General features: G+C 36.9%; 2 protein-coding genes across 2 annotated transcripts in view; both read left to right on the top strand.

Annotated features, from left to right (window-relative positions):
• Positions 1-547: 547 nt before the first annotated feature.
• LOC146898871 (uncharacterized) lies at positions 548-904 on the top strand. The gene has a single exon (XM_085736637.1). The coding sequence runs from the start codon at positions 548-550 to the stop codon at positions 902-904; it is 357 nt and encodes a 118-aa protein (XP_085592763.1).
• Positions 905-951: 47 nt separating this feature from the next.
• The window catches only part of LOC146898870 (uncharacterized), a 37151-nt gene continuing 25567 nt past the window's right edge, over positions 952-12535 (top strand). Inside the window, exon 1 of the mRNA XM_085736636.1 lies at positions 952-2863. Coding sequence (XP_085592762.1) covers positions 952-2863 — 1912 coding nt within the window. The remainder of the gene's footprint in view (positions 2864-12535) is intronic.

Raw genomic sequence — 12535 nt, 5'->3', positions numbered from 1 at the left:
TAGATACTTGTTTAGGACTGAGTTTGTGAGTATTGATACTCTTGTGCATCAAACCGAAGTTGTGAAACAAGGTTTGGTTGTTTGTGTTGGAAGGTAACTTCTATCTTGTTGTGTTTGAGGTCTGATAGGTCACTGGGGCAGTGACTGACCATTAGGATAGTGAGATGGGATCTCAGATCTTGGAGTTCCTAGGTTGAAGTCTATACGGGTAGGTCCTAGGTCATATAGTGTAAACGAGGAGTTTGCTGAGAGCTATTGAATAAGGACTACACTAGTGGATTTCCTTCCTGGCTTGGTAGCCCCCAGATGTAAGCGTGTTGTGTTGAACTGGGTCAACAAACTCACTGTGTTCTTTATTTTTTCTGTCCTTTATTTTCTTGTTTTTATTTCTGTTTTATCGCTCGATGTTGAAACATTAACCAGAACATTGTAAACATTAAAACATCTGACAGAACATTTAGAACAAGTGCGCTAGAATTTCAATTGGCATCAGAGCAGGCACCCTGCCTGTTTTAGGGTGAGCTCCAGGGAGTTCTATTCTGGCATTATGGACAAGGAAGGTGGATTTGTAAACAGGCCCCCTCTGTTGGATGGCATCAACTATGATTACTGGAAATCACGCATGAGTGCCTTTCTCAAATCTATTGACAGCAAAACATGGAAGGCAGTTCTGAAAGGTTGGGAACATCCTGTGCAACTTGATGATGATGGCAACAGGACTGAAGTGTTGAAACCAGAAGAAGAATGGAGTGCTGATGAAGATGAATTGGCTCTTGGAAACTCAAAGGCATTGAATGCTCTATTCAATGGTGTAGACAAGAATATGTTCAGATTGATCAAGCAATGTACTGTGGCTAAGGATGCTTGGGAGATTCTCAAAACTGCCCATGAAGGCACAACGTAAAAAGTGCTAAAATACAACTTCTTACTACTAAATTTGAGAATTTGAAAATGTTAGAAGATGAGAGCATTCAGGATTATCACTTGAATATTCTAGACATTGCAAACTCTTTTGAGTCTCTTGGAGAGAAAATCTCTGAAGAGATATTAGTGAGAAAAATCCTCATATCACTACCAAAGAGGTTTGACATGAAGGTAACTACAATTGAGGAAGCTCATGATATCTCAGGTATGAAAGTTGATGAACTTATTGGCTCACTTCAGAATTTTGAACTAGTTGTTGACAACAAGACTGAGAAGAAAGGTAAAAGTGTGGGACTCATCTCAAATACTGAGGTTACTGAATCACTTGGAAATCTTGTGAGTAGGGAAGACTTGTCAGAGAATCTTGTCATGCTGGGAAGACAATTCAACAAAATTCTAGAGCAAGTAAACAAGAGATCCAGATCAAATGGGCAGAACATCAGATCCAACAAAGATCAACAAATCAGTGATGAGAGGAGTGTGAGACCTGATGAGAAGAACAGTCAATATAAGGAAGTTCAATGTCATGAATGTGAAGGATATGGTCACATCAGACCAGAATGTGCAACCTTCCTTAAGAAACAAAAGAAAAGCTTAGCTGTTACTTGGACTGATGATGATGAATCTGACAGAGATTTGGAAAATGAATCTAACCAACATGTTGCTGCTCTCACTGGAAGAGTTCTTTCTGAGGACGAATCTTGTGATGAAGATCTTGTCTATGATGAGTTGACGATTTCCTACAAAAAACTTAATGACAGAAACACAGATATATGTAAACAACTTGAAGAACAGAAAAACATCACCATCAAATTGGAGGAAGAAAATACTGGTCATCTAGCAAAAATCTCAGAACTCAACAATGAGGTAATTCAGCTGAACTCTCAACTTGATCATGTTATGAAACAAGTAAAAATGATGACCACTGGGACTGATGTTCTAGATGAGATTCTGGAAGGAAAAATTCAGGGTAAACCAAATGGGATAGGATTCATTTCTAAACCATCAGATCAAAGTCAGCAAGCTAAGACCTTTGCCCATGCCCTAGTAGATTATGGGATGGCTAAGAAAAAGAGACCTGTAAAGAATATAAGGTTTGTAGCTTCCACTGGAACAAATAATCTAACAACAGATAAAGGCATGGTGCAACATACCAAGAAACATCAGGTTGAAAAGGTATCTCTGTCCAGGATATGTCATTTTTGCAAGAAAAAGGGGAACATAAGACCTTTCTGCTATAGATTGTATGGATTGACACAACAATCTCGTCAGAAGAGACATAAACCAAGCATGAAAACTGTCAAGAAAGTATGGAAACCTAAGACTTATAACGTAGGATTGATGGCTCACATCTCTCTAAAGACATCTTCTAAGGAAAGCTGGTATTTTGACAGTGGATGCTTTAGGCACATGACTGGGTCTAAAGATCTTCTTAATATTGAGAAATCTTGCACCAACAGCTATGTTGTATTTGGAAATCAGACAAGAGGTAAAATTCTTGGTTCATGTAGGCTGATCAGCCCTGAGTCACCAAAACTTGATAACGTTCTATGGGTAAATGGTCTAACCACCAATCTGATTAGTATAAGTCAACTGTGTGATCAAGGGATGAGGGTGGACTTTAGCAACTCTGCTTGTGTTGTGACTGATAAGAAAAGGGAAGTAATAATGAGAGGTATCAAATCTGAAGGTAATTGTTACTTGTGGATTCCACCTTACAAAGATTGGACTAAGGAACTGACTGGTTCTAATCAAGCTTTGATTCTAGAGAAGAGTGAATGTGTATCTCAATGTACTTGTGAAGATAAGTTCACTTCGGTTGAGAACAGACTCTCAAAACATGTGATACTGGAAAAAGGGTATGTTGAACAAGATGTTCCAACATTATGCCCCATGAACTTGAGCATAGTTATTGTTCCACAAGATACCTCTCAGTACAGTTGGTTAAATTCATATATCTTCAAATTTATCTGTCTCAGTGAGAAAAATATTACAACCCGGATAACGCCTAAGTCTCAAGATAAAGTAGTCACCTTTAATTTAAGAATCTTGGATTACAAGCTTCTTAGAGATTTGAGGGGCATTTTAGAAATTGCACTACGAGAAAAATTATGGCAGTTAATTGCCTTCAAATATGCTCCGTTATTGCACACTAATCTAGGGCAAATTTCTCTAACCTCCCTAAAACCACCAACCACACGCAATAACTTCCATCCTATCATTACATTGTCTTTCTCTTCACTCAAATTCAGAGAAATCGTGTGTGTTATCTTCTTCCCGTTCAAACACCTTCTTGCTCATCACGTCTTTGTCTCTCACCAAATCAATCTAGCTGCTATGATCTTCAAAGACAACCCACAGACCACCAAAGAAAGCTCAACCACAAAACCTTGTGAAATTGAATCGTCTAAAATGATCGATCCCATCTCAATTGTGACTTCTCCAAAATCTAAAATGATCGGTTCAGTGTGCCTGGGTTCATGCCTATTTTGTACGCCCGTATTTTATTGTTTAAGGAAACCATATTTCCTTTACTTACTGACCAAGTAACGCGCATATCTTATAAGAATCAGTTGTTGAATATTTCTAAAATAGATATTTTATTTTAGGAAATATTTGTTATTATTTGGAACGTTCCTAAAAAGGTTTTGACATATCAGGACTTTCCAGATTTGTTTCTGATTCTATTTTGCAGGTTTGCTGAACCGATCTGCAAGTATACTGAAGCCCAATGAATTATTTAGCCCAAGTTGCTTCAGTATAAAAGGAAGACTTCAAGAACTAATTTTTCATTCAAGCCGTCATACTAAAAAGTTTAGATTTTTAGGGTTTGAGTCTTCATGTATTATGTTCTTATATCGTTTGTGATGCAAGTCTAGAATCTATATTGTGTACCTTTCTTGTGTCGGTTTAGATACTTGTTTAGGACTGAGTTTGTGAGTATTGATACTCTTGTGCATCAAACCGAAGTTGTGAAACAAGGTTTGGTTGTTTGTGTTGGAAGGTAACTTCTATCTTGTTGTGTTTGAGGTCTGATAGGTCACTGGGGCAGTGACTGACCATTAGGATAGTGAGATGGGATCTCAGATCTAGGAGTTCCTAGGTTGAAGTCTATACGGGTAGGTCCTAGGTCATATAGTGTAAACGAGGAGTTTGCTGAGAGCTATTGAATAAGGACTACACTAGTGGATTTCCTTCCTGGCTTGGTAGCCCCTAGATGTAAGCTTGTTGTGCTGAACTGGGTCAACAAACTCACTGTGTTCTTTATTTTTTCTGTCCTTTATTTTCTTGTTTTTATTTCTGTTTTATCGCTCGATGTTGAAACATTAACCGGAACATTGCAAACGTTAAAACATCTAACAGAACATTTAGAACAAGTGCTCTAGAATTTCATTAGTGTTCTTTTTGTTGATTTGTTGTGAATTCATGTTTAAACGAAGTTGTTGTTGAACTAGATACGTTGTTGTTGTTGATTTGTACCATGGGTATTTCATTTTGTGAAGTTGTTGTTTGAATTGATGAAGTTTGTGCTAAGTTGTTCATGTGGAGGACCAAAGTGAACTTTTGTTATATGAGGTTGTTGACTGAGTTTTTAATGTTGTTGGATGAATTGGACTTAGTATAATTTCTATTTTCATGTTGTGGATGTGTGTCATGTCGTTTGGGAGAAAAAGAGTTTTTCATGTGAAATGTCGGCGTTTAGGCATTTATGCAAATAAGTGATTATGTGAGGTTTTGGAAAATGATTTTTGGGATTGTGGAAAGACGAATTTTTCTGTAGATTATGATAGAGTCAAGTGTCAGGAGCACGTAGGCGAAAACGGCATCGAAATCCGATTAACGGTTTTAATTTTATGTGCGAAATGGTGAAAATGAAAAAACGGAAAAAAAAAGTTGTGCTGTCAGACGAGCACGACCGTGTGTGTGCTTGGCACGGACCGTGTGTACACTCTGCCTTTTTTTTGGCACGGCTGTGCGTGTGCACGGCACGGGCCGTGCGTGCTCTCAGGACTTCGATTTTTACGTTTTTGTGCTTTTTCACCCAATTCTGTTTTGAATTGGCCTTTGGTGTAGACATAAAAGTTTTAGGTAATTTTGTTAGCTTTCCAATGGCTTCGGTTTGACTTAAAAATGTTTTATGGATTTTGAGTTATCATGAAAACAGTCCAAGTGAGTCTTGGGGAAATTTTAAGGAAACTTAGCATAACTAATTCGAAGTCAACCCAAAACTTAGGGTTTATTTTCAAGATTTAAAACTTGAGTATTAAGAGTCCTATTAGGATGTTTAAGAGTAATTAACCTATGTCTTGTTGAATCAAACTTAGTTATCTTTTGATAATGATTTGCTTTTGCAAAATGATAGGACCTTTGTCGAAAATGGTCTTTAAGCCCGATTGCTTGCCAATCTTTTGTGAATACCTTTGTATGATTACATAAAGATGTATGAATAATTTCTAGGTGTTGAAAATGATATTTATCTTAATATGATGTATTTTCTCCTTTACTTGGAATGTGAGAAATTGTATGTTGTTATTGAATTATGTGAAGAAGTTGATATTAGTGAATACATATATGTTAATTGAATTGTGAATGTTGTTGGTGATTGCATATATGTCAAGTGATGGTGAATTGTTGGTGAATACATATATGCTAAATGAGTGGTGATGATGTGGTGAATTGTTTGTGTGAACATATGCATTGTGTCGAGTCATATGTTCATGCATTCATGACTGATGGTGACGGATGTTATATCAAAAAATGTAAGACTGGTGTGAAATCTTACATACGATGTGTCTGTTGCATTGGGGTGATGACATTGTTAGTGAATGGTACCGCATGCATTTAGGAATCATGTATAGGTGCATTGTCCATCTGTGCACGAGTCTTATTTGCATATGTTTTTGGTGAATGAATGTAATTGGTGAATTACATGTTGGTGACGTTGTGAACTTGTTTGTGTTGTGATTATGTGGATTGGTGTATATGCACATTGGTGGATTTTCTTGATGATTGTGAATAATTGTACTACGCTCTAATTGCATGTCTTACTTGCTTGTGCTTACACTCGGTGAATCAATTGATGATAATTATTTTGATAATAAGGATGAGGTGAAATTTGTATATATATGTATATATACATATGATGTGGTGATTCCTTTGATAATAATGATTGCTTTCTTATAACTTTGAATTGATGAATTGTACTTGTTGAGTTAAGTATGCTAAATGAACAATACGGTGAGTAATCCTTTCATTGATTGATGTTGATAAAGGATGACCTTATGTCGATGACTTGATTAGAGACTGAATATGCTTGCTATGCTATGTTAGTAAAGTGATAGATGAGGTGTATGGAATGAGGGATAATAATCATGTGATGTTAGTATTCTAGGAGGGAGGGGCATGTATATGTGTTATGCATGAAATCCTTGAATGCTTATGTTTGTTTATTCTTGATTATGATTGATGTGAAGCTAACCCATAGTGGTCTATGTTGGACCGCCTACCTATTTGTATGAATGGGTAGACGGCGTGCAAGATTAGTGTAGATGTTAGCACTTGTGGTAAAACATCTCTATGCTTCTGAGATTCTGGTTTTCTCATATGTTGTACATGTTCCCTGCAAATGCTCTATCCAAGGTTGGAACATGTCTGTGAGACTCTGTGCAGATGTTGGCACTTCAGCTGCAACACCTTAATGTAATTCTGAGAATCTGCTTTTCTTATAATTCTAAGTGTACATGTTTCTATCTACTGTCTTATATTATGAAACATGTCTGACAACTTTTTAAAGTCTAAGTTCTGCGTGTGACCTTTGATAGGTCTGCTAGCATGTATCTGCTGATAAGCTTGCTAGTTTGTGAATATTCCTAGAATGACTTATGCCCAGATCCTGAAGGTGATTATGTCAATGCATTAGGAACTTTTAAATGTCCAGATTTTCTGTATGCATGTATTCAGGGGGAGTAATGGAATATTCCTATAAGTAGTCACTCATAACATCATATATTGAGGGGGAGTGATACTTCTGTGTGTGCTTGTGAGTAATCCAAGCTGGGTGAAAGATGTTGAATCAGAAGTTTAACCATTTATGTCTATCACTTGTAAGTTAGGGAATTTGTGTCTCCTGACTTCTATATGTTGTTTGTGATAGTTCTCTGAAGGCATCCAAGTTTGTCACATGTAAGTATAGGAATTTAGGTTTTTGTGCTTCTATGGTTGGTTGGTGATAGTACTCTGTAGGTATGGGAAATTTATTTTTTTCCCTTGCATCTATGTGTGGCAGGTACTCCTGTCTGATGTGCTGAAGGATGTTGGAACATCCTATATCTATAGCATTGGAATTTGATTTTCCTCTGCTCTTGAGAGATCTTGCTTCTCTCCATTTCTGTGTTGGAAGTTATCTTCCTTGAATGTAGCATTGGAACTTAGTTTTCCACTGCTCTTGAGGGAATTTTGGTTCTCTCTTCATCACCTGTACAAGAACTTAGGTTCCCTAGTTGTAGCTCAGGAATTTATTTTTCCTTAGCTCTTGAGACTATGCTACTGATCTAATCTGCTGCTGCATGTCTCTGATCCAGTGTAATACCTCTGCCAGCTTAAGCTGTGATTGAAGACTTGTGAGGTATTCTTTGTATGCACACTTTTGGTTTTTCTAGAGTGATACTACCTGCTACTTCTTCTTCTTGAATATGTGTTTGTGATATCTTGAGGAAGTGTATCTATGGTGTCTCTTTGGATTCTGTGTGCTAGTTGTTTCTTCATTGGTGTGTGCTCATGCTCTTGGAGGAATGGTATTTGTGTATCCCTTTGTTTCATAAGTATTGGACTTAATTTGTTTTAGCTAAAAATTTGCCAAAGGGGGAGATTGTTGGGTATTTGTGTTGGCTGCATTATTGCTAAAACAAATATCCTTAATATGTAAGTTGGAACCAATGTTCCAGCATGTGGTTAGGCGACTCTGTAAGATGTTGGATACAATGTTCCAACATCCTGGCACGGTTCAGTGTGCCTGGGTTCATGCCTATTTTGTACGCCCGTATTTTATTGTTTAAGGAAACCATATTTCCTTTACTTACTGACCAAGTAACGCGCATATCTTATAAGAATCAGTTGTTGAATATTTCTAAAATAGATATTTTATTTTAGGAAATATTTGTTATTATTTGGAACGTTCCTAAAAAGGTTTCGACATATCAGGACTTTCCAGATTTGTTTCTGATTCTATTTTGCAGGTTTGCTGAACCGATCTGCAAGTATACTGAAGCCCAATGAATTATTTAGCCCAAGTTGCTTCAGTATAAAAGGAAGACTTCAAGAACTAATTTTTCATTCAAGCCGTCATACTAAAAAGTTTAGATTTTTAGGGTTTGAGTCTTCATGTATTATGTTCTTATATCGTTTGTGATGCAAGTCTAGAATCTATATTGTGTACCTTTCTTGTGTCGGTTTAGATACTTGTTTAGGACTGAGTTTGTGAGTATTGATACTCTTGTGCATCAAACCGAAGTTGTGAAACAAGGTTTGGTTGTTTGTGTTGGAAGGTAACTTCTATCTTGTTGTGTTTGAGGTCTGATAGGTCACTGGGGCAGTGACTGACCATTAGGATAGTGAGATGGGATCTCAGATCTAGGAGTTCCTAGGTTGAAGTCTATACGGGTAGGTCCTAGGTCATATAGTGTAAACGAGGAGTTTGCTGAGAGCTATTGAATAAGGACTACACTAGTGGATTTCCTTCCTGGCTTGGTAGCCCCTAGATGTAAGCGTGTTGTGCTGAACTGGGTCAACAAACTCACTGTGTTCTTTATTTTTTCTGTCCTTTATTTTCTTGTTTTTATTTCTGTTTTATCGCTCGATGTTGAAACATTAACCGGAACATTGCAAACGTTAAAACATCTAACAGAACATTTAGAACAAGTGCTCTAGAATTTCATTAGTGTTCTTTTTGTTGATTTGTTGTGAATTCATGTTTAAACGAAGTTGTTGTTAAACTAGATACGTTGTTGTTGTTGATTTGTACCATGGGTATTTCATTTTGTGAAGTTGTTGTTTGAATTGATGAAGTTTGTGCTAAGTTGTTCATGTGGAGGACCAAAGTGAACTTTTGTTATATGAGGTTGTTGGCTGAGTTTTTAATGTTGTTGGATGAATTGGACTTGGTATAATTTCTATTTTCATGTTGTGGATGTGTGCCAAGTCGTTTGGGAGAAAAAGAGTTTTTCATGTGAAATGTCGGCGTTTAGGCATTTATGCAAATAAGTGATTATGTGAGGTTTTGGAAAATGATTTTTGGGATTGTGGAAATACGAATTTTTCTGTAGATTATGATAGAGTCAAGTGTCAGGAGCACGTAGGCGAAAACGGCATCGAAATCCGATTAACGGTTTTAATTTTATGTGCAAAATGGTGAAAATGAAAAAACGGAAAAGAAAAGTTGTGCTGTCAGACGAGCACGACCGTGTGTGTGCTTGGCACGGACCGTGTGTACACTCTGCCTTTTTTTTGGCACGGCTGTGCGTGTGCACGGCACGGGCCGTGCGTGCTCTCAGGACTTCGATTTTTACGTTTTTGTGTTTTTTCACCCAATTCTGTTTTGAATTGGCCTTTGGTGTAGACATAAAAGTTTTAGGTAATTTTGTTAGGCTTCCAATGGCTTCAGTTTGACTTAAAAATGTTTTATGGATTTTGAGTTATCATGAAAACAGTCCAAGTGAGTCTTGGGGAAATTTTAAGGAAACTTAGCATAACTAATTCGAAGTCAACCCAAAACTTAGGGTTTATTTTCAAGCTTTAAAGCTTGAGTATTAAGAGTCCTATTAGGATGTTTAAGAGTAATTAACCTATGTCATGTTGAATCAAACTTAGTTATCTTTTGATAATGATTTGCTTTTGCAAAATGATAGGAACTTTGTCGAAAATGGTCTTTAAGCCCGATTGCTTGCCAATCTTTTGTGAATACCTTTGTATGATTACATAAAGATGTATGAATAATTTCTAGGTGTTGAAAATGATATTTATCTTAATATGATGTATTTTCTCCTTTACTTGGAATGTGAGAAATTGTATGTTGTTATTGAATTATGTGAAGAAGTTGATATTAGTGAATACATATATGTTAATTGAATTGTGAATGTTGTTGGTGATTGCATATATGTCAAGTGATGGTGAATTGTTGGTGAATACATATATGCTAAATGAGTGGTGATGATGTGGTGAATTGTTTGTGTGAACATATGCATTGTGTCGAGTCATATGTTCATGCATTCATGACTGATGGTGACGGATGTTATATCAAAAAATGTAAGACTGGTGTGAAATCTTACATACGATGTGTCTGTTGCATTGGGGTGATGACATTGTTAGTGAATGGTACCGCATGCATTTAGGAATCATGTATAGGTGCATTGTCCATCTGTGCACGAGTCTTATTTGCATATGTTTTTGGTGAATGAATGTAATTGGTGAATTACATGTTGGTGACGTTGTGAACTTGTTTGTGTTGTGATTATGTGGATTGGTGTATATGCACATTGGTGGATTTTCTTGATGATTGTGAATAATTGTACTATGCTCTAATTGCATGTCTTACTTGCTTGTGCTTACACTCGGTGAATCAATTGATGATAATTATTTTGATAATAAGGATGAGGTGAAATTTGTATATATATGTATATATACATATGATGTGGTGATTCCTTTGATAATAATGATTGCTTTCTTATAACTTTGAATTGATGAATTGTACTTGTTGAGTTAAGTATGCTAAATGAACAATACGGTGAGTAATCCTTTCATTGATTGATGTTGATAAAGGATGACCTTATGTCGATGACTTGATTAGAGACTGAATATGCTTGCTATGCTATGTTAGTAAAGTGATAGATGAGGTGTATGGAATGAGGGATAATAATCATGTGATGTTAGTATTCTAGGAGGGAGGGGCATGTATATGTGTTATGCATGAAATCCTTGAATGCTTATGTTTGTTTATTCTTGATTATGATTGATGTGAAGCTAACCCATAGTGGTCTATGTTGGACCGCCTACCTATTTGTATGAATGGGTAGACGGCGTGCAAGATTAGTGTAGATGTTAGCACTTGTGGTAAAACATCTCTATGCTTCTGAGATTCTGGTTTTCTCATATGTTGTACATGTTCCCTGCAAATGCTCTATCCAAGGTTGGAACATGTCTGTGAGACTCTGTGCAGATGTTGGCACTTCAGCTGCAACACCTTAATGTAATTCTGAGAATCTGCTTTTCTTATAATTCTAAGTGTACATGTTTCTATCTACTGTCTTATATTATGAAACATGTCTGACGACTTTTTAAAGTCTAAGTTCTGCGTGTGACCTTTGATAGGTCTGCTAGCATGTATCTGCTGATAAGCTTGCTAGTTTGTGAATATTCCTAGAATGACTTATGCCCAGATCCTGAAGGTGATTATGTCAATGCATTAGGAACTTTTAAATGTCCAGATTTTCTGTATGCATGTATTCAGGGGGAGTAATGGAATATTCCTGTAAGTAGTCACTCATAACATCATATATTGAGGGGGAGTGATACTTCTGTGTGTGCTTGTGAGTAATCCAAGCTGGGTGAAAGATGTTGAATCAGAAGTTTAACCATTTATGTCTATCACTTGTAAGTTAGGGAATTTGTGTCTCCTGACTTCTATATGTTGTTTGTGATAGTTCTCAGAAGGCATCCAAGTTTGTCACATGTAAGTATAGGAATTTAGGTTTTTGTGCTTCTATGGTTGGTTGGTGATAGTACTCTGTAGGTATGGGAAATTTATTTTTTTCCCTTGCATCTATGTGTGGCAGGTACTCCTGTCTGATGTGCTGAAGGATGTTGGAACATCCTATATCTATAGCATTGGAATTTGATTTTCCTCTGCTCTTGAGAGATCTTACTTCTCTCCATTTCTGTGTTGGAAGTTATCTTCCTTGAATGTAGCATTGGAACTTAGTTTTCCACTGCTCTTGAGGGAATTTTGGTTCTCTCTTCATCACCTGTACAAGAACTTAGGTTCCCTAGTTGTAGCTCAGGAATTTATTTTTCCTTAGCTCTTGAGACTATGCTACTGATCTAATCTGCTGCTGCATGTCTCTGATCCAGTGTAATACCTCTGCCAGCTTAAGCTGTGATTGAAGACTTGTGAGGTATTCTTTGTATGCACACTTTTGGTTTTTCTAGAGTGATACTACCTGCTACTTCTTCTTCTTGAATATGTGTTTGTGATATCTTGAGGAAGTGTATCTATGGTGTCTCTTTGGATTCTGTGTGCTAGTTGTTTCTTCATTGGTGTGTGCTCATGCTCTTGGAGGAATGGTATTTGTGTATCCCTTTGTTTCATAAGTATTGGACTTAATTTGTTTTAGCTAAAAATTTGCCAAAGGGGGAGATTGTTGGGTATTTGTGGTGGCTGCATTATTGCTAAAACAAATATCCTTAATATGTAAGTTGGAACCAATGTTCCAGCATGTGGTTAGGCGACTCTGTAAGATGTTGGATACAATGTTCCAACATCCTGGCACGGTTCAGTGTGCCTGGGTTCATGCCTATTTTGTACGCCCGTATTTTATTGTTTAAGGAAACCATATTTCCT

This window comes from Medicago sativa, chromosome 8, assembly GCF_051527215.1.
Source record: "Medicago sativa cultivar Bolivia chromosome 8, Bolivia_mono, whole genome shotgun sequence".
Lineage (NCBI taxonomy): Eukaryota > Viridiplantae > Streptophyta > Magnoliopsida > Fabales > Fabaceae > Medicago > Medicago sativa.
Note: the sequence above shows the minus strand (reverse complement) of the source record. Positions and strands in the feature narration are given on the sequence as shown.

Excerpts from the sequence above, each read along its gene's own strand:
- LOC146898871 (XM_085736637.1), top strand. The coding sequence starts at position 548 with ATGGACAAGGAAGGTGGATTTGTAAACAGGCCCCCTCTGTTGGATGGC.